The following is a 20910-nucleotide window of genomic DNA, read 5'->3' as shown; positions in this document are numbered from 1 at the left end:
TAATTAATGTAACCCTACCAAGGGAAATAACTTATGGAGGTAAGCATACTATCGGAGGTAACTTATGGATAATTGAGTTTAAAAAGAAAGGTTAGTTAGGGGTGTAAGGGAGATAACTTAATGGTATAACCCTACCAAGGGAAGTAACTTTGGGTGAAAGCCTACCAAAGAAGCTAACATATAGGCATAAGCCAACCAAGGGAGGTAACTAGTGGGCGTGTATTGGTAAACCACATTCACTAACTGATGAAGCCTATGTAAAATTTGCAGGGATACAAAGTAAACGTAGCCAAGCCTAGTAGTCCTGTGACATGTTAAACAGCTGTACAGCCAATCATATTGCATTCCCTGACAACACAATTAAGGGCAAAGGTCATAGTTACCTGTTGCTGCGAGCTAGCTGGATTGGCGAGATTTGCACATGCCGACTGAATGGCTTGATTGGCTCTGGCAAACTGAGATTGGTCAACTAATCCTGGTCGTCCCGGCTCGGAGTTTGGATCGGAAACTCCGACGAGATAAGCAGCCTGCAAAAGACAAGTGATAACGAGATTGTCAAGATATTAATCTTCTGGAAAAGTTATTATTTGTACCGACATTAAATATCACATATTGACATGCTCTGTTTATTAAATGCATTTTCAAATCAAGTTTTGTCTGTGCATGTACAATATGAAATTATCCCTAGTTGCTGTTGCTCTCATTTGGAATTTTTCATTTAAGCAATATAACCTTTCTTCAATATATTTATACCTAGTTGCAGATTCTATTTCTCTCATCATATCTCCAGTTTTATGCAAGCCACACACCTTACATCAAGATGTGTGTTTTTGTGTGTACATATATAGATCTGTTTTTTTTCTGATCATCACCAAGTATAAATCAAGTCATTCTGACAAACAACAGCAAATTTAAGATTCTGTTTCTCCCTACCTGAGATGAGGCTTCGGTAAAGCCACACACTGACTTGGCAAAGTTGTGTACAGCAAGTTTAATATTCTGTTTCTCCCTACCAGAGATGAGGTTTTGGTCAAGTCACACATTGACCGAGCAAAGTTGTGTACAGCAAGTTTAATATTCTGTTTCTCCCTACCCGAGATGAGATTTTGGTCAAGCCACACATTGACCCAGCAAAGTTGTGTACAGCAAGTTTAATATTCTGTTTCTCCCTACCCGAGATGAGGCTTCAGTCAAGCCACACACTGACCCGGCAAAGTTATGTACAGCAAGTTTAAGATTCTGGGGTTTTTTCCTACCTGAGATGAGGCTTCGGTCAAGCCACACACTGACCCGGCAAAGTTGTGTACAGCAACACAAAAGTCGTCCAGCTCTCCCTGTTTGGCATGGTTAGTAATTCCCGTCATAGCTTCTCCAAGAGCCTGTCAGAAATAAACCGAACAACATGGATGAAAATGATTTCATTTCTATATTCCCAGATTTATTAATAATGAAAACAAAGCGGGATAATGTAATTATTTTTATGTGAAAACAATAGATTATAACAAAGCTAAGTGCTTTACAAGCGGTATAAGAAGTGATTAAAAGATAATTTAATATTTCTCACAAACTGCATCAAACAAAAATTTGATTAAAAAACATCTCTCGTTCTTTCATTCCCATCGCCATATCACCATAATCCATCATTCTCAGTCAGGACACACTGTGAACTATTTTAGCTTTGTTAAATTGCCGATAAGGATAAAATATGAGGTCTTACAAGCCAACTCAACCAAAACATATAGATATATTTTGCTATTACAGACAAAATATTAGGCCCATTTTTGCAGCAAAATGATATTCATGAAAATATAAATAAATTCACTCATAGACGGAGCTTGATTCTATGCTGCCAGAATAGATATATTACCTCATTCACCCCTGAAGACACATTTGAACTCTTCCTATTCAAAGGTTGGAATAGTTCATTATGAAACTTCAGGGGTGACTGAGTTAAGAGAATATTTATCTGCCTATTGCAAGAAATAGAATTATATTTGCTATAAGTAAAACCATCACCAAATTAAAGCGAAGCTATTTTGACACTGCCCTGTAATGCCAAGTTTACGATAATACTTCATCTAAATTTCTGAAATCTAAGATGAAGTGTTACAACAGTGTCAAAGAAGAAGATAGTAACCCTTGTTATTTAATTATTTTGTTAAGATTGTTACAAAAAAGAAGCTAAAGTTCAGTCAAAACAGTCTTTTCATGCAGGATAAGAAATGCACAAACTTTAACTCATTCACCCCTGACGTTTCATAATGAACTATTCCAACCTTTGAATTGGAAGTGTTCAAATGTGTCTTTAGGGGTGAATGAGTTAACATGTTGTGTTCAAAACAAACTTCATGTTTTAGGTGAATGCTTTTTGCAGTGTATATGCGAGGTCGAAAGACCTGAAGTTAACTCGTTCACCCCTGAAATTTCATAATGAAGTATTCCAACCTTTGAATCGGAAGAAGTCAAATGTATCTCCAGGGTTGAATGGATTAAGTGTGTCCTTGTGTGTGAATGGATCAGAAAAATATCTGAGTGTAGGGAGCTGGGAAGAGGATCAAAGAGGCAGGGAGCCGATGGCCATAAGGGGATCTAGGTCAAGGCGGGGGGGAGAACCATGAGGCCCAGTAAGGGACAGATATACAGACAATTTCCAAATTAATATGAAAACAGATTTTATTCAACGCTAATAAGACTGACACCTAAGAATATTTCTATAATTTTGATGTATTCCGTCTTTGCGTATTGCAGAGTTATCTTCTCTTGGGGGCAGGTATTGATTGTTACGTCACTTGTTTGTGAGAGTAACGTCATCAATTTTTGAGAAAACAACGTAATTTTCTCGCACAAACCAATGACGTAACAATCAATACCTGCTCCCAAGAGAAGATAACTCTGCAATACGCAAAGACGGAATTGTTGTAGCATGACATTCCTGATTAGTGTAATGAATTTGTAATGAGAGTTTAATAAATTAATTAATTTGTAAAGTATTTCAATACATCATATTTTTTTTCATTTTTTTTCTTCAACATAACATTTAAAACTATCACAGTTTGGTTGGTTGGTTTGTGTTTTACGTCCTATTAACAGCTATGGTTATTTAAGGAAGTGTCAGGTTTTGGTGGTGGAGGAAAGTTTAAGTACCCACAGACAAAACACCGACCTGTGGCCAGTGCCTTGTGAATGCCCCACTTAGGCCTCAAACCTGTCACCAAGTGGTGGAGTGGCAGTTCAAAGTTCAATTCTATTTCGGGTTTTGGAGCAGGAAATGGAAATGGGTTGTTTTAAGTCAAAATAGAGCGGAATGGAATTGTTGTGTTTTTAAAGAAGAAGGAAATATTTATGCGCTACAAAAGAAAAGGAAAAACAACAAAGAAAAAGAAATAAAACAAAACGAAAATTGAAAGTGTTACCCATATGTGCCCCTGGAAAATGTCTTCAAACGCTACACATCACAGATGAAGGCTCGAGTACAATATAGAATGTTAGCCAATGAAAAAGCAGAACACAAAGAGTATTAGCCAATCAAAAATGCACACACAACACAAAAGATATATATACAACATTGAACCAATCAGAAGAAATATTACAAAACCAGCCAAAATATCATTCCATTGGTCATAACATGGGTCTTACTAAATTCAATCTAATTTATTAGAATTCTGAAATATTATACGACAAATAATTATTTGAAACAAATTATTTAACTCTGCCAATTCAAAGGTTGGAATATATATATAATTCTTTTAACCAAAAAATGAAATATTTTAACAAAATGTCTTAAAGCATGCACTGAAATTGGGTGCTTTCTTTCGACAGATCTATTTTAAATATCATAACACCAAAACATTCTTGTAATTTCAGTGTAGAAACCCATAAACAATAAATTTTCATCTAAAATTTTTGAATTTAATTATGTAATGATAATTAAGATAATCATATTGTTTGCACAATTTTGAAAATATTTTGACTTCAGCTCATTAAAAAAGAAAGGTTTATTAATCATTCAAAGATTTTTCAATGTTACAAATTGTGAATGTCTCGGTAATATATAATATGCATTATGTAGTATTAAAAAGTAAGAAATAACAAAAACACAGATATTGGAAACATTACTCTAAACATGTACACAGATTTTACCTTATTCTTCATCGTTTGATAAAATAAAAATTTCAAAAAACAAAAGATTAAATCAAAAATTAATTCAGACTAAAAGAATTAATATGTCAAAGAAGATAAAATAATGACAAAAAATAGTATTTTAAAATGTGAAGATGGTATTTCATCAGTAATGATACGAGAGGCAGCAGGATTCTACAGTTTCGGAGGCAAGCAAGACAGGAGCACATTTCAACAAGATTTAATGCAAGACAATCGAAATAAACAAGCTTTGTGATTTCATTTTCTAACAAGAAGCTGGCAAATCCATCTTATAATATGAACTTATTCACCCCTGAAATTTCATAATGAAATATTCCAAACTTTGAATTGGAAGAGTTAAAATGTGTGTTCAGGGGTGAAGGAGTTAAAAGACTATGGTATACAAATACACTGTAAAACAACAGCTTGGCTTACAATTTCTTAAATAATTAACATGCTATCAATGATTTCATATCTGAAAATTGTTTTTATTACTCATGTTTGAATTGTTAAATTAAACCCATTCACCCCTAAAGTTACATTTGAATCTTACCATACCAAAGACTGGGCAAGTCAAGTTTAAAAATGTAGGGGTGAATTGATTTAAAACCAATCAAAATCTCAAATGATAAACTGATTTGATAACCTTTTTATCACATTTTAACCCAAAATTCAGAAAAGCAATATTTGTTCATATTTACTATTAAAATTCATTAACTCATTCACCCCTGAAGACACATTTGAACTCTTCCAATTCAAATGTTGGAATAGTTCACTATAAAATATCAGGGGTGAATACGTTAATTAATACAAATTCTGAACAAAACCCTTCAGAATGCTTGCAATTGCTAGTGTAATTGCTATCGTTTTGGAAATTTACAGTGGACACTTCCATTAATTTTGTGCTTATTAAATAAGCAAGATAATTGTGCACACACGAATATAGTGACATGCTATGAAATATACTTTGTGTGTCTTCCTCTATGGCAACATTTAAAATACTTTGCATAATCTTTCATTGGATCGATACAGCCTAACCATACTACATTGTGCGATAAAACATTCTTGCCTCAATTCTGCCTAAATTTGAGATCATTTTATTGTTTTTCGTTGAATTATCACGTAGTGTGGTTTCACATCAATTTTTCCGTTATTTTTATGTAAGGAACAAACTCAAAATATAATTGGAATTTTATTTGTATTACATCATAAATATGAATTAATAATACAATATCTATAGAATAATCTCTAAACAAACCGAAAGGTTTTAAGTCAGCGTTGAAAATGTTCCATACAAACTACTAGCAATTTTATTATTTTTTATTCAATTTCGCCAATAAATATTTTGATTAAGAAGAAGCAATGACCAAAACCATTAAAAAGTGAATATGTTTTGTATAAATGATGCTTTATTAATAAACATGCTACAATTTTCACAAACAGTCAGTCCTGCATTCGTTTCAGAGATACATGTACATTCATCAATATTTTATCAGTGAAGCAGTCCTTATAGTAATACACAAAGCTGTCTGGCGGTAGAGTGATACATGCATAAGTGTTTCAGGCCCTATGTCACAGACACATACATTAGATCTTGAAATATTTTTATAGCATTGTTTTCATCTGTTTAAATATGTTAAATATTGTCATTGATCTATTAAAAATTCTGAAAACACATTTGTTTTTGGCTGAAAATATATCATTTCAAAATATATTCTTATTAGTTATCTTTATTGTAACACTTTGAAAGTTTGTGTTTTGAACTTTTGTTTTTGACTTTTACAAGTCTAGCTACGACTATATTTGCATTATTCAGCACAAATATGCTGATGATTCAATAGTCAACTTTTTTCAAAACACTGTTTCATCATTTCATTAAATTTTCAACTTCATCAAGATACTTTTTAGAAAACAGATAAACATCTAACTTTCTTTATACAGTATATGAAAAATAAATATTAATCAAAATAAAATGCAGGAATTGGTGAGAACAAAACTTTTATAAGAATATTTCAACACACCGCATTGGATGCCTGTGACAAGAGAAACTAGGTCAAAGACTTGTCAGTTACTAAAACTAGGTCACAGTGACCTACTCACCTTTGATTTCTCCATGACAGATTCCAGACACTCAAAGTAGGTCATGTCGGACACCGGTTCGTTTGCACCATCTAATAGACTTCTCATTACCTGTGAGTTGGATAACAATAAATTTCTTTAAAAAGTGTAAAACAAGGCATTGCAGACTATACGATTATTATAAGAAATATGAAGTTTTTGACTGCAGAAGGTCAAAATGGATATGATTGTCCTTCGCACTTCAAAGTTATAAGAAACACAAATTTGCTGGCCACAGAAGGTCAAAATGCAAATTAGTAAACAACCTAGTTTTATGACGGGACTGACAGGGATAAAACTGACAGCTTGGACTTCAGACTTCAGATTTGAAAAGTCAGATTTCAAATAAACTTTTACTTGTATACATGATCATTTTACAGCTCATCAGTTGTGATGAACAATTTATATTTCCTTTCAACATGATTTGTATGTTTTACGATTTCCGAGGCCCTTTAATAACAAAGTTTGTATACCTCGATCTGACGTAGGGCGTTGTCACACTCCTTCTGTCCGGGGGCTGACACAGTACATATTGTAATCAGCTGATTGATACTCTCCGTCACTGACCTGGAAACACAAACATTTGCCATAATGAATTAATTCAGTTTTTAAATCCTGGACAAATTGGTACTCTAGTAAAACTTTATTTTTAAGGATCCCTGTACCACTGACAAAAACTGGAACTACGCATCGGAAACTGATTTTTCCAGCTTTGTATGTTTCAAACAATCAATTATAGTTTTCGGTAGTGGAACGGAGATCCTTAATTATCAGAGAATAATGTTTTTAACCTGTTTGCAGAAATATGTTCATAGTGAAAATGACAAAAAATAAGTTGTAGCTGCAGCAGATATAGAAGGACAACCGCTGTAAAAATTTGTGTAATTTGATTTATTTTTTTTGGGTGCTGAAATTAAGACTGTTACGTGGACAAGCAAAGGTTACTGTATACCAAAATATGAAATTATGTCAAAACTCACTCACCTCTGCTTCCAACCATCACACAATCCTCCCAAAAAAATATTTAAGTAGAACACGTGACAAAATTCAACTGAACATATTTCCATACTTGAATCCTTGGCAAAGAGACAATGTTCTCTTAAAACTTGTTGCTTACCTGGCCGCCTGTTGAAGCAGATTTTTAGCATTGGGTGCGTTAGGGTCAGCCAGAACAGACTTGGCAGCGAGGAGAAGTTTACTGGAAACCATGGAAACGCTCTTCAGTCCTCCGACGATTTGCGATTGTGTTTCGGTATCCTTGGATTTCCCGGCCATGGTGAGACCTACAGTTACAGGGATATTTAAATCTCAAACTCATTTTTCGTGCAAAAATAAAACATCAACAATAAAGCCAAAGTGTGCAGGGGGGGGGGGGGGGCTCAAATGATACATGTATATGCTAAACACCAAAAATATTCAAACCAGATCACTGAACAATTAACCTCGCTCAGTGACCAGCAAATAGAAGTTGATGTTAATGTTATCACACTATAATGGTAACTAACAACATAAATCTGTTGAGGGGTTCGTGAAGTATCTGTAACACAATATATTTACTTAAAAGGTAGACAAGTATGAACTTTGAACCTTAACCAATGGCCAATGAAGTGTAGAACTCTATGTTACATACCGTACTATGGTGTAGATATGAACTAAATGTGTTCATCAGGTTATGAAATATCTTGTACTTAAGCTTTTTACTTCAGACGGACCATTGCACACAAGGATAAACTTACAAAGGAAATGTATACTCTATACCCGTTTCTACTAAGGGTGGATAATAGCGTAAATTCTGACAACGGAGACCTAACATACCTGTCTGTACAAAGGTGTGATAAGTGCTGCTGTATCGGTTTGATGACGACGCCAGTTCCTGCGCCGTACAGCGTGATGAGGTGACGATGTCGCTCGCAGCCTGGTTCAGGTTCACGGCCGAGTCGTTCATGTCACCTTGAACCTCCAAGAAAGACTTGGATGAACTAGGATACTGAAACACAAGAAGGTTTGTTTGTAAAATGTCCATGACCCATCGACACAGCCAGGTCACACATGGCTACATGATAATCTTAACAGCCCACCAACACAATAATGTAGTTCTGGGCTACACACTCGGTATGATAGGATAATAGGATAAACACAGAAGTCAGATAGTTGTAGAACAAAATACGCCTGTAAGACAGGAATGCCCGATTGCCCCCTAATTCGGTAGACTGATGACAGTGGATCTACCAACCAAGTAGTAATGGGCGACCTATAAAAAGCAACAGTAACCAATTTGTATAGCTGATCAAGTTGGTTTCTTCAATAACCCCTGAGCAGAATGCATAAAAAAACCTACACGATTTTTGCAGGGGCTAAGTATTAGTAGCCTCACTTGGTCCTATGCAGTGGAATACAGCAGAACTGTCCTTGACACCATGTCTGACTTCTACAGCGACCTTGACCTTACCTCTGATGTCTACAGCGACCTTGACCTTACCTCTGATGTTGTTAGGGCTTGACTGGACTCCATGATATGTCGGACTGCGTTGTCCACGTCTCGCTGTCCTGGGAGACAACTCACACAGTTGTTAAGAGCATTCGATACAGCCTTCGCCACCTGGCAAAAAGGAGAAATATTATCTCACATATTCTTGAAGCTGCTGAAAGCTTTGTCAAATAAATGCCCGTTTACTTCAGCAAAGTAGATATAGCTTCTGATATTTTTATTCTAATGAAACTTCCATTCCATGATTCAACTGGAAACAATTAAATCATTGTTTAAAATGATCATTGATCTACTTTCAATCTTACCTGGTTTAGCCTGGTTTGGTTGTCTGGGTTATCCGGGTTATTAAGAGCCAGTTTGGCTTCCTCTAGTAAACGTGTCGACTTGTCGATGACATCCCGAGCACTGTCGATCACGAGTAGCTGTACTTGTCGGTCTTCTGTTGTGGCAGCTACGCCTCTGGTGGCATCGGTCAAAACACGCATCACGTTGGCCGTGTCCCTGGCGGCGATTCCTACATAGTTGTCGTTACCCTGCAGAGAAGTAAAGATGTCCTGGTTATAAACGACTATTTTCGTAAACAGTAAGACCTAGTGTTGGCAATCAGTTCAAAATCTCTTATCAATTGTCACTTTTTCCCGTATGATCAATGGTCGATCATAAAATATAATGAAAATAAATAGAGAGTCATTCATTTAAATGGGTAAAATATTGGTGTATACTCTCAACTACTCAGAGCTATATATAGAAATGATGTCAGAATGGGACTTAACCCTTTCACCACTGTAGACCATAATGGACTCATCCATACCAATGCATGGTAGAGTCTAAGTTACAAAGGGAGGAAAGGTTTAACTACAGAAGCTGTACCTGTGAGGCTGCAGTAAGAAGCTGTGCCATGGCTGACCCCACGGACTTGGAGGTCGTTCCTAATTTCTGTGCCGATGTTTCTGCCGTCTCCCCTGGTAGAGGAACAAGCCCGCCAGACTCAGCCGCTCTGCGGCATTCTTCTAACTCCCTGTCCAGTGAAGTCAGATGGTCAAGTGCACTGTCCACCTCTAGTGACCCATATGCTTCCTGAGCCCTGGCTGCAGCTGTCCGAAGTTCAGCCAAAGCATTGGACATGGCCTTACAGCTCTGGTTCATGTTGCGTGCTGATGCTTGGTCATTCACGGTGGGCGCGGCTGCATTGGCCGCCGACACCAGACCACCGGCTGGCTGTAAAGATAAAGTGAAAATTTGTTAAATAATATGTCTACAACATGTAATTTTATACATATTTTGAACAATATATCAAAACTTTCCCCTGCTTGAAGACGGATAAAAAGCTTCATCAAGGCAGAGCATTTGACCTTTTTCATCCAAAATTTTACTCAACAAAAATGACACATCTTCACATACAGCCAAATCTGACATATCCTACCGAAAACTGTCAAGATGGTCAATAGCTCAAGCCAGTTGACACAGTCCAGTTGGTCAATAGCTCAAGACACAGTCCAGATGGTCAATAGCTCAAGACAGTCCAATTGGTCAATAACTCAAGACAGATCAGATGGTCAATAGCTCCAGACACAGTCCAGTTGGTCAATAGCTCAAGACACAGTCCAGTTGGTCAATAGCTCAAGACACAGTCCAGATGGTCAATAGCTCAAGACACAGTCCAGTTGGTCAATAGCTCAAGACACAGTCCAGATGGTCAATAGCTCAAGACACAGTCCAGTTGGTCAATAGCTCAAGACACAGTCCAGTTGGTCAATAGCTCAAGACACAGTCCAGATGGTCAATAGCTCAAGACACAGTCCAGTTGGTCAATAGCTCAAGACACAGTCCAGTTGGTCAATAGCTCAAGACACAGTCCAGATGGTCAATAGCTCAAGACACAGTCCAGTTGGTCAATAGCTCAAGACACAGTCCAGTTGGTCAATAGCTCAAGATACAGTCCAGATGGTCAATAGCTCAAGACACAGTCCAGTTGGTCAATAGCTCAAGACACAGTCCAGTTGGTCAATAGCTGAAGACTCAGTCAAGTTGGTCAATAGCTCAAGACACAGTCCAGTTGGTCAATAGCTCAAGACACCGTCCAGTTGGTCAATAGCTCAAGACCCAGTCCTGTTGGTCAATAGCTCAAGACACAGTCCCGTTGGTCAATAGCTGAAGACTCAGTCATGTTGGTCAATAGCTCAAGACACAGTCCTGTTGTTCAATAGTTCAAGATACAGTCCAGTTGGTCAATAGCTCAAGACACAGATTCTAGTACTTAATATACTTTATGTACTTTTTCATTTGTATCTACTGATTATACAAGAACCTCCCAGATCCAGGTTAACACCATTTGCTATAAATGTCAAACATTTCAATGACCTTTAAATTCGCTTCCAAACATAAACTGTATCTGAAGGTTTAGACCTATATATGTATTAATGTATTATCTATACAAACCCTTCCAGATAATTTAATACATGTGTTTTTATAAAAGACCTAAACAATTTTGATACAACCTGCATGGGTGGCATTGCTTATACAGAATTTATTGTTGATAGTATGTGCTTGACCTTTGAACATCTGATGCTCTGTGAATGGTTGTTAGTTACAACCATGTTTGTGACCTGTATAAAATGTTACCTGTATAAAGTCCTGACTAGCGTTGATGAGGTTGAGTTGGGCTGATGCGCTGTCTGTGTTGTTCATCGAGCCGTGGAATCCCTGAACCAGTTTAGGTAGCTGTTCATTTACCTCCTACAAACACGAAACATCAGCAAAAAAACATCAACAGATATTACAACAACATTACAGTGATATCAACAAGGCAAATAATTGCTAGCAATCCCTAGTATCCTACCTCCAGGTTAACTCTGCTTTAAAAAATGAACAAAGGGTCATTACTCTGTATAAAAATGGATAAAGATGCGAGCCCATTTTGTGTATCCGGTTCAACCAGCTGAAACGGTTTAACCTGAGAGAAAACCACTGGCTCGGAGCTGAACCGAGGCTGACCGAAACTAAAATGCTGACTGTCGCTAGTTTTCCTTGTTTCTTTATAAAACAAGGTCAATCCACATGCATGTTTTATGATACATTATATAATGTAGAGGACTCGCGAAAGAAGGATATGTTATTCTTGATATTATGTAATTTATTCTCCATAACTGTGCATTTTTCCCCCCTCTGCCTTCAGTTCGGGCCAAGTGTGTTCGATGATCATAAAACATTCCTGCGCCACCTAGCCGTTTCAACCGTGCTACGCGATTGCAACCTAGATTTAGCATGTGAAACTCTGGTTTCAAAAGAATTACTCGCATGAAAATGTGCCAAAAGATGGCCTTGACAATATGATGCACAAACATACGGACGGACAGAGTGCAAACCTATAGTCTGTTCCATAGTACCGACAGAGGACTGCAAACCTATAGTCTGTTCCATAGTACCGACAGAGGACTTACAAATATTACGCCAGTACTAGCAATCCATCAACTTCTGAAGGAAATGTACAGGATCACGCCTTGTAATGTTTAATTGGCGACTGGGTCAACACATATTTAGTCACGAGGATTCCATCAGCATTAGCATTTAATCACAGATAATTATGAGGAGAAATTAAACACTGATATTGAACATTTTGTAGCAATGATCTTTGACCTTGCTGCCTGGAAACGGTGTACCATTGACCTCTGACCTCTGACCTTACCTTACAGTACTGGCTGAGCTGTTGCTGGGACATGGTATTCGTGTTGGTTTTGTTGGCAGATGAGGATGCGTTGATCAGTTGTGTAGCCGCAGTAGCTGCCTGTCGAGCTGCATGCTGCGGAGAACAAATCAAATACTTTCTGAATTACCTCACTTAAACATTTATCTTTCTTAGCAAATATCAATATATATATGAATTGCAACCTTTTTGTAAAATTTATTTTAAAATTTTAAAACACTGAAATTGGTCACATTAGAAAATTATTATATTTTCTCAAAAAAATACTTGTGAGATTCTTGGATTCACAATTATTTCTTTTCACATATCAAAACCCACTGACACCTGATGATGTATTTGGACTGCTCCAAATCAAAATCAAAGAACATCCTAGTCCATTGTAGAAACACAGGAGTGAATGAAAGTAGTACTGTAAGTCCGACCTTGCTCATTTGATTCCTACATTGTATTGTATGTGTGGAGATGGTGTTGATAAATTATAACAGAGTGTGCCTGATCAGTCAAATATTCGCCCTTTACCGGTAAAATCCATATTCACCTTGTGTTAGTTTTGCATTTACTTTGCATTCACATTTACTTACTATACACGGCATGATGTGTACTAACTTTCACTGTCATGATAAATTTGCTCTTACAACACGGGGCAAAAAACTTGAAGTTAAACTGCGGTGAAAATTTCCTGGTATACATCGAAGATGTTTAAATTGACCAACTTAAGAAAAATATATAGGCAAGCTAAAATGAAAAATTTGTGACGACTTTCATAAATTTCATATGAAATGAAAACGAGTGTAAGATCCTTTTTATCACATAATCAAGATATGTGGCATTTAATTTGTGTAAAACGACAATTTCCAGGCAACCTTGAAATGTAAAAAGCCACCATTTTGACTCCAGTGCATAAGTCTGTGACGTCATGTATTTGTCCTAGGCGTGATGTCACAATTGAAACAATTGAAACTTACAACCAATCACAGGGCTGATAGGTCATATTACGGGTTAATACGCAAAAAATATGACATGGGGTTATTCACTGGATAACACAGTACATTATGTGATGTAATAATAAACAATATACAGTTAATATTGAGTACAAAATGTGGTACGAAATAAAAACAAACATTCTGCTCACCTCTAGTTTCATCACAATCCTCTTCTTTAGTGCGTTGCTGGCGGCCACGTTGGTGGCAGCCCTCAGATCCTCGGCGGCCGTCTTTAGGCCGTGCTGTTGCATGGCATCGTTAGGGTTGGTGGCACATCCCTGTCAAAAAAAAACAATTATCTGTGTTATCACAGAGTATTATTTTCATTGCTTTATCCCTTTCACCATAATGAACCCATCCAGATCAATTCATGGCAGAATCTATATAAGTTACATAGGGGTGAAAGGGTTAGTTCAATATATTCCTTTTCATGCTATTCTCTCAAAGAATTTTCACAACTGGCACATCCCTGTCATAAAAAAATTATATGTGTTATCACAAATATATCTTTATTGTTCCTTCAACCCTTTTACCATTATGAACCGACCCCAGATCAATTTATGACAGAATCTATTAAAGTTACATAGGGGTGAAAGGGTTAGTTCAAAATATTCCTTTCCATGCTATTCTCTCAAAGAATTTTTACAACTGGCACATCCCCGTCATAAAATAAAATTATCTGTGTTATCACAAAGTAATATTTTAATTTTTTTAACCCTTTCACCATAATGAACCCATCCAGATCAATTCATGGCAGAATCTATATAAGTTACATAGGGGTGAAAGGGTTAGTTCAAAATATTCCTTTCCATGCTATTCTCTCAAAGAATTTTTACAACTGGCACATCCCCGTCATAAAATAAAATTATCTGTGTTATCACAAAGTAATATTTTCATTGCTTTAACCCTTTCACCATAATGAACCCATCCATATCAATTAATGGCAGAGTCTATTAAAGTTACATAGGGGTGAAAGGGTTAGTTCAATATATTTCTTTCCATGCTATTCTCTCAAAGAATTTTCACAACTTTCCAAAGTTCACATGTAAAATTCTTGTAAATTCAGAACTTTTCATGTAAAAAGGCTGCATTAAAAATGGAAAATATTTAAGTTTAACAGATGAATTGATCGTTTACCTTGGCTGCCTCCACCATCTTAGCTGTAGCATCAGCCAGGGCTTTGGCCGCGGCCAGGAGTCGCTTCTGTGTGTCGGTGTCGGAGTTGTCCTCCGCCTGTTCCCGTATGGCGTTCACCAGATTAGATGTCGCCTGTCAACAGATTTACATATTACAGTAACGTCTTTGGAGAGTCATAAATCCAAATTCTTTCAATATTTACACTTGATCTTTTGACTGTGTCGTATGATGGAAGCGCATAACAGAATCCATGAAAATGGTTTCACAAATACAGACCCCAATAAACATATACAGTAAAACCTTGTTTCAATTCCAAACTCGCTTACGGATAAATTATTCAAGGGTAGATTTTTATTTGATTTTCCTCAGCAATTATATGTCTTTCGATATAGCGCCAAACCCCCTTATAATGTCAAAATTTGCTAAAGAAATGATGGCAGCATAGGTTTTACTGTGTAATCTAAAGATACACTGTGTCTTCAACCTGGTACACTGTCTCCAGACTGGTACACAGTTTTCAGGCCTGGTAGACCTACCTGAGCTAGCTGTCGCGCTTGTTTGACCATCTCGTGGGCGTCGCCGACAGAACTGAACAGGCGGTCGGTCACAGTCAGTATGGTATCCACAGCAACCTCGTGGGAATCAGACGCCTGAAACACGCAAACAAATAGTTGTGTTAAAGAATAAAAAATCACAAACATGTTTGATTCAAGAGCAATAGAAATTGTAATTTTAAATGTTGTACTCAAAATGTATGATAGTTTTGAACCCTATCCCAGAGTTACCTACTTCTATAAAACTCACAAGGTGTGGCACTTCTTACACTTGGAATTACAATGAGGGAGAGTCTTTTTGTTACATATGGTGAGAGTTGTCTAACCTATCTTTGATATAAAGCTGGAAATCTTCTGAATCAGTCAACATTTCAAATGCTGCTGTGAATCACTTAATATCTATTGGATTGTCTCCCTTCGATTATTAACCTCGCCGTGTCTTTTGTCCATTTCTGCCTCTATTTACTAGATAGAGTTTTGTTTCTTGGGGTTTTTACGTCCTTTTAACAGCTATGGTCATTTCAGGACGTGGCAGGGTTTGGTGATGGAGGAAAACCGAAGTACCTAGAAAAAGAACACCGACTTGTGGCCCCATGTAGGCCTTGAACTCTTGACCCAGTGGTGGAGGACTAGTGATTGTAGACAATCTGACGCCTTAATGAAAGTGTCATTTAGAATTTCTATTTATCATCACCATTCTTGTCATATATCCTGATAAGTTCTGCAAATAACATTCCAAAATTCCCCAAAACAAGCTTGAACCACATAGACATTATGGTAGAAATTTTACCATGGAAAGAAAAGCTCTTTAATTACATCGATAAGGAACCCTGACATTGATTTTTATAGAAAGAAAATGTATCAAGACAGGTATTGTGTCATAAGAAATGTATCGCAATATGTATCATATTACCCTACCGTAGATGTATCATTTCAGCAGTATTATTGACGTGGGGCCTGCCTTCCTTTTCCGAACCTTGTTAACCTCAACCATTTATTACCTGAGCTAGCCACACCCACCTTTAGGAACCTTGCTAACCCCACCCACTAATTACCTGAGCTTGCCACACCCACCTTTAGGAACCATGCTAACCCCACCCACTAATTACCAGAGCTTGCCACGCCCACATTTATGAACCATGCTAACCCCACCCACTAATTACATGAGCTAGTCACACCCACCTTTAGGAACCTGGCTAACCCCACCCACTAATTACCTGAACTTGCCATGCCCACATTTATGACCCAGTCCTAAATTACCTGTGTTGGTCCTGCCCCCTTTTTGATGTGCTCCAGCATGTCCGTGAGAGCCTGAGTGACGGCAGTGGCCGCGGCCCCGAGGTCCTGTAGCAGTTTGTCTTCTTTGCAGGCTTGCTGGGCAGCCTCCACGATCCCCTCCACGGAGCGAGCCACCTGTTTGGCCGCGTCAATCAGCTGTTCCTGACAGGCTGGGCTGCTTATGGTCGGGGCTACCACCTATAGGGGATGGAAAAGGAAGTGGTACAGGAAATGGCTTTATACTTTTATATCTCTCTCCCAGTCCAGAGAACAAGTGAGGTAGACTATGTTGACTTCCAGACAGTTATTTGAGACGAAAACATTGAAAATATTCATAAACTTTATCAATAAACATTTTTTACTGACCAATTCACCCATGAAATTTCATAATGAACTATTCCAACCTTTGGGGTGAATGAGTTAATTCACAAAATCATTTTTTTCTTAGTATCTTGGAATACTATAAAAGCCTTTTTTTATACATTTTTTGAACAGTCACAAATTTTTGTGGATTTCATTAAATGGTCCATTTCGACAATTTAACTTTTCATGGGTTTCATGTCTAGCAACCATTCCAGAAAGAACTCTGGTAAGTAAGGATGAATTTGCTATTAATTTTTTAAAATTTATTTCAATTAATTGAATTTGCTTTTGCTGTATATTTCACAGTAAAAATGCAAAAATACCTTTACAGCAGCTAGATGGAGTTAATATTTGCCTACCTTCCCCAGCTTTGAAAAGATACAATTTCAAAAGATTATTCCAGATGAAAAATGATGGAAGCTTTCACAACCAGACTTTGAACCACATGGCTTACTGACAGCAATACACAGATACACAGGGAAAAATGAAAATCACACTGCTGCAGGACGATAAACTGACAGAATTATTTCAATTAGTTAAGATATACTTTATTTATTTTACAAAAAGTATGAAATAAGTTCTAATAACTTATATTCTTATTCTTCACGAATGGTGGCATGAATGGTGGCGTGAAGGGCGTCTCAATATGAGACAAAACCTGAGTACTCAGAGATAGCCCTCATGGTTGAGCCCCAGCCGTCTTCTTGAAAGGCGACTACACAATCCACTGTGCCACCCGATCTTTCCCATAAGCTATCCTTACCTTGGTACAGGACACCAGTTGAGACGTGGCCAGGGCACAGCTTGTCGCCGAGCTGATGACCTTGTCACGCTGAGCTTGGTCCTCCGTTGTACTGGCCACGTTCTTTGCCTTGAGCACCAGCTGGGCAGTGGCGTTGGCAACAGCCTTGGCCAGGGCTAGTAGTGTTTCCTGGCAACATAGACAACAAACGAATTGTAAAAAGATTCATGTAGCACAGCCAGTAAGCTTTACCAACCTGATGAAAATATTTAGAAATACAGACAAACATTTGTCACAATGTTCTATATGTGTTAAACCTGTTTTACGATTCAAGAGAAAATCTCTGATGACGTAAAAATTGACATACCAACGCTGTGTTACACATAACAGGTTTGCGTATTGTATACCAGTAAATTTTTGCTGCAGTTTAATTTTTCCATTTTCCGCCCCCCGCAATGTGGGCAAATTTATCACTTCAGCAAATTTCAGTTTATAACATACTTTATATAGCCATTACGTGGGAAGAGCGAAATACACATTTGGCAAACATGGGATGATCAGTGAATGACGAAAGTTTAACGAGGAGAAAGTTTTCCGGCCGGTATACAGTGATTACTTTACATGCTACTGCTGTGTTGATGTGCCCGAGGGAAAACCGACATTTCGTATAGTTGATGTTATACTAGCTTTTGCCCTGCTGAAATATCTGTAATATTTGTATTTTACTTGTTAGACTGTACACTTATTTGCAGTAATATATTATCCAAGGTTCTATCATAATCGCTAACATGAACATTTTGTGAAAGCATCACATCAATCAGTACTTTAATAAGGTTTCTGATCATTTTACATCAACGACGTGAAAGATCCAATTGTGTGAATTGTTCTTAAATTTAAAATATCCATTTTTTAATTTTGTGTGTGTGTTTTTAGTCTCTATCTATTAAATATCTTTCTTTCTGAAGATTTCTGCAATGGATATAAAAAGTTACAACGTTCTTTTTAAATTTTAATTGACGAAAAATATTCTTATTCAGTAACAAGAGTTTTAATCTGACAATAAAACATTCCTATAGTGCCAGATCAATGGAGTTTACAGCCTTAGTGTGGTGATGGCTGTAATATCGCAGCTTGATTTTTGTATTCAAGGTAAATTGTGTCACTACCGTTAGGTCACACTGAGGCTGAGGTTGAAATGTTACCTGGTACTGTCTGTCCATGTCCAGGGCCGACTCGCCGACACCATGCATCACCTCCTGACTCGCCTCGCCCACCGTCTTGGCCGCCATGATCAGGTTCTGTCTCGACTAGAAAAAAAAGAATCAAAAACAAAGAAATAATAATGATAAACCCTTCTAGCTCAAAGTTGTTGGGTCCAAGGAATAACACGAAGATAAAGAAACTCACTCATGTGAGAAATCTCAAACTAAGGATAATATCTTTAACCCTTTCATCCCTATAGTCACATTTAGACCTTACCATATCAAAGACTGGGCAAGTCCATTTTAAAAATGTAGGGGTGAATGAGTTAAAGTTTAGCATTACCAAATGCTACACTTAAGTTAACTTATCCCGAGGGTTGGGAATTTTCAGTTTGCATCAATCAGGAATTATTCCTTATTTTTCTCCCGCACCTAAATTTACCTATCATAAAAAAAGCAGGCTGCAATGGTGAACTGAATGCACAGCACCATCCTAAAGGACACACAAAATGATGACATGGGGTGGTAACCCTGGTAACAGGGCATAAAGTGATGATGCAATGATGACATTTTCAGAACAAAACCATTGGGATCTGTATTTACCTATGTAGGCAATGACAGGTTTATTTTTCTCCCTAGCAAAACCTGAAATACCACATGTGAAGTAGGAGAAAAGAGTTAAGGTCATTCTCTGTACATCAAAAACTTTGAGATAAATGTGCAGAAATTTTGTCCGTGATTACGTGGAAATCGTTACATTTATATTATTGATGTTAAATATGACACCAGATTAGTATCGGAAAGTACGTACATCATTAAGCTCAAAACATTAAATGATCCCTCTGCAATATTTGTAAAGGACAGTAACCTTTGACCAGAATACACACAGTACAATATTGATGCCCCTGTCTTGGATGGAGACACCCAATTCTGGACCCTAAAATTGTGCATTTTCAACTAGTGCATTTGGTTACCTATTCCTATTTCACAGAAATGATAATTTCATCTGAAAGATGCCATCTTAAAGTGTTTTTTGCCCTAGGGTGTACAAACACACATTTTATTTATGCTTTTATTCTGAGCACAGAATTTCCCCTATGGAAATTTCAAAAATGTGGCAACTATGCAATGATAACCATAAAAGAAGGTTAGTTCATGTATTTTTTCAACTATTTCTAGTAGAAAAACATCCAACTTAAATCAATGGACAGTTTTATCATCAGAACTAGGTAGAGAAAGCCTGAACTTTGATCTTACATCTTTAGCATTAGGCCCTGGCTGTGCAGCATTGAGAAGGTCTGTGAATGCCCCGGCCAGCTGCTTAGCGGCACCGAGGAGTCGGCTCCTCGAATCATCGTCATCCTGTAGGGCGGCCACCATGCGAACATCGTGACTGAAATCTCCCATGTTGGAGGTGCTATTCGGGCAAAAACAAAGAAATTGACGTCAGGCAAATTCAACACTAAGCTCCAATTTCTTTATAAAAGTTTTCAACCATCTGAAAACCTTTTTAGAACATTTAATATAATGAGGTAAAGAAATTTGTATTTCTTTGAAACTTTCCACTTCATAATACCTCCAAATTCTCGACGATTGTTTCAGATACTTCGAAGTTTGGTTAGTGTTTTAGATCCTATTAACAACTATGATCATTTAAGGGTGAGCCAGGTTTTGGTGGTGGAGGAACACCAGAGTACCTGGAGAAAAACCACTGACCTGTGTTTGTCAGACTTACATTTGAGCGACGGCTGCTCCAACATTGTCTGTGTCTGGTTCGTCATCCCCGGCAGAAAGTGTCACCAGTTGCGCTGTGGCTGCGTTCATGGCAGCAAGTTGGGCGCTCACTTTTTGGCGCGACAAGTCCAGCTGGTTCTGGCGCCATTTGTTGGACGCCTAAAACACCCACAAGACATAAGTCAAATTTCAGTAGTTCTATAAATGCCATTTTCAACATAGTGTAAAAACTATTTGAATTTCCACAAGAGGAACTGGCTTCCATACTCATAACAGCCAATACTACAGATCAATCACATCTAATCTAATCCAGTCACAAATCTGGTCAAAATATATCCAGTCACTACTAATCCAGTCACAAATCTAGTCAAAGTATATCCAGTCACCACTAATGCAGTCACCATTAATCCAGTCACCGTTAATTCAGTCACTGATAATTCCGTCATTATTAATTGATCAGACACTGTT

General features: G+C 37.5%; 1 protein-coding gene across 13 annotated transcripts in view; it reads right to left on the bottom strand.

Annotated features, from left to right (window-relative positions):
• Positions 1-20910, bottom strand: part of LOC110452383 (talin-1-like) — a 179057-nt gene that overhangs the window by 43818 nt on the left and 114329 nt on the right. For all 13 annotated transcript variants that reach the window (XM_021500867.1, XM_021500876.1, XM_021500877.1 and 10 more), the window contains 19 exons: positions 20444-20601; positions 19966-20125; positions 18709-18813; positions 17528-17695; positions 16384-16599; positions 15106-15219; positions 14570-14701; positions 13582-13710; positions 12432-12545; positions 11369-11482; positions 9617-9964; positions 9052-9279; positions 8738-8857; positions 8074-8245; positions 7376-7541; positions 6732-6825; positions 6241-6330; positions 1257-1379; positions 384-527 (listed from right to left, as the gene is read on the bottom strand). In XM_021500867.1, the coding sequence (XP_021356542.1) occupies positions 384-527; positions 1257-1379; positions 6241-6330; positions 6732-6825; positions 7376-7541; positions 8074-8245; positions 8738-8857; positions 9052-9279; positions 9617-9964; positions 11369-11482; positions 12432-12545; positions 13582-13710; positions 14570-14701; positions 15106-15219; positions 16384-16599; positions 17528-17695; positions 18709-18813; positions 19966-20125; positions 20444-20601 (2895 nt within the window). The remainder of the gene's footprint in view (positions 1-383; positions 528-1256; positions 1380-6240; positions 6331-6731; positions 6826-7375; positions 7542-8073; positions 8246-8737; positions 8858-9051; positions 9280-9616; positions 9965-11368; positions 11483-12431; positions 12546-13581; positions 13711-14569; positions 14702-15105; positions 15220-16383; positions 16600-17527; positions 17696-18708; positions 18814-19965; positions 20126-20443; positions 20602-20910) is intronic.

The sequence above is a fragment of the Mizuhopecten yessoensis genome, unplaced genomic scaffold, assembly GCF_002113885.1.
Source record: "Mizuhopecten yessoensis strain PY_sf001 unplaced genomic scaffold, ASM211388v2 scaffold6647, whole genome shotgun sequence".
In the NCBI taxonomy this organism is placed as follows: domain Eukaryota; kingdom Metazoa; phylum Mollusca; class Bivalvia; order Pectinida; family Pectinidae; genus Mizuhopecten; species Mizuhopecten yessoensis.
The sequence above is the reverse complement of the archived record's forward strand: the minus strand, read 5'-3'. Positions and strand labels throughout refer to the sequence as shown.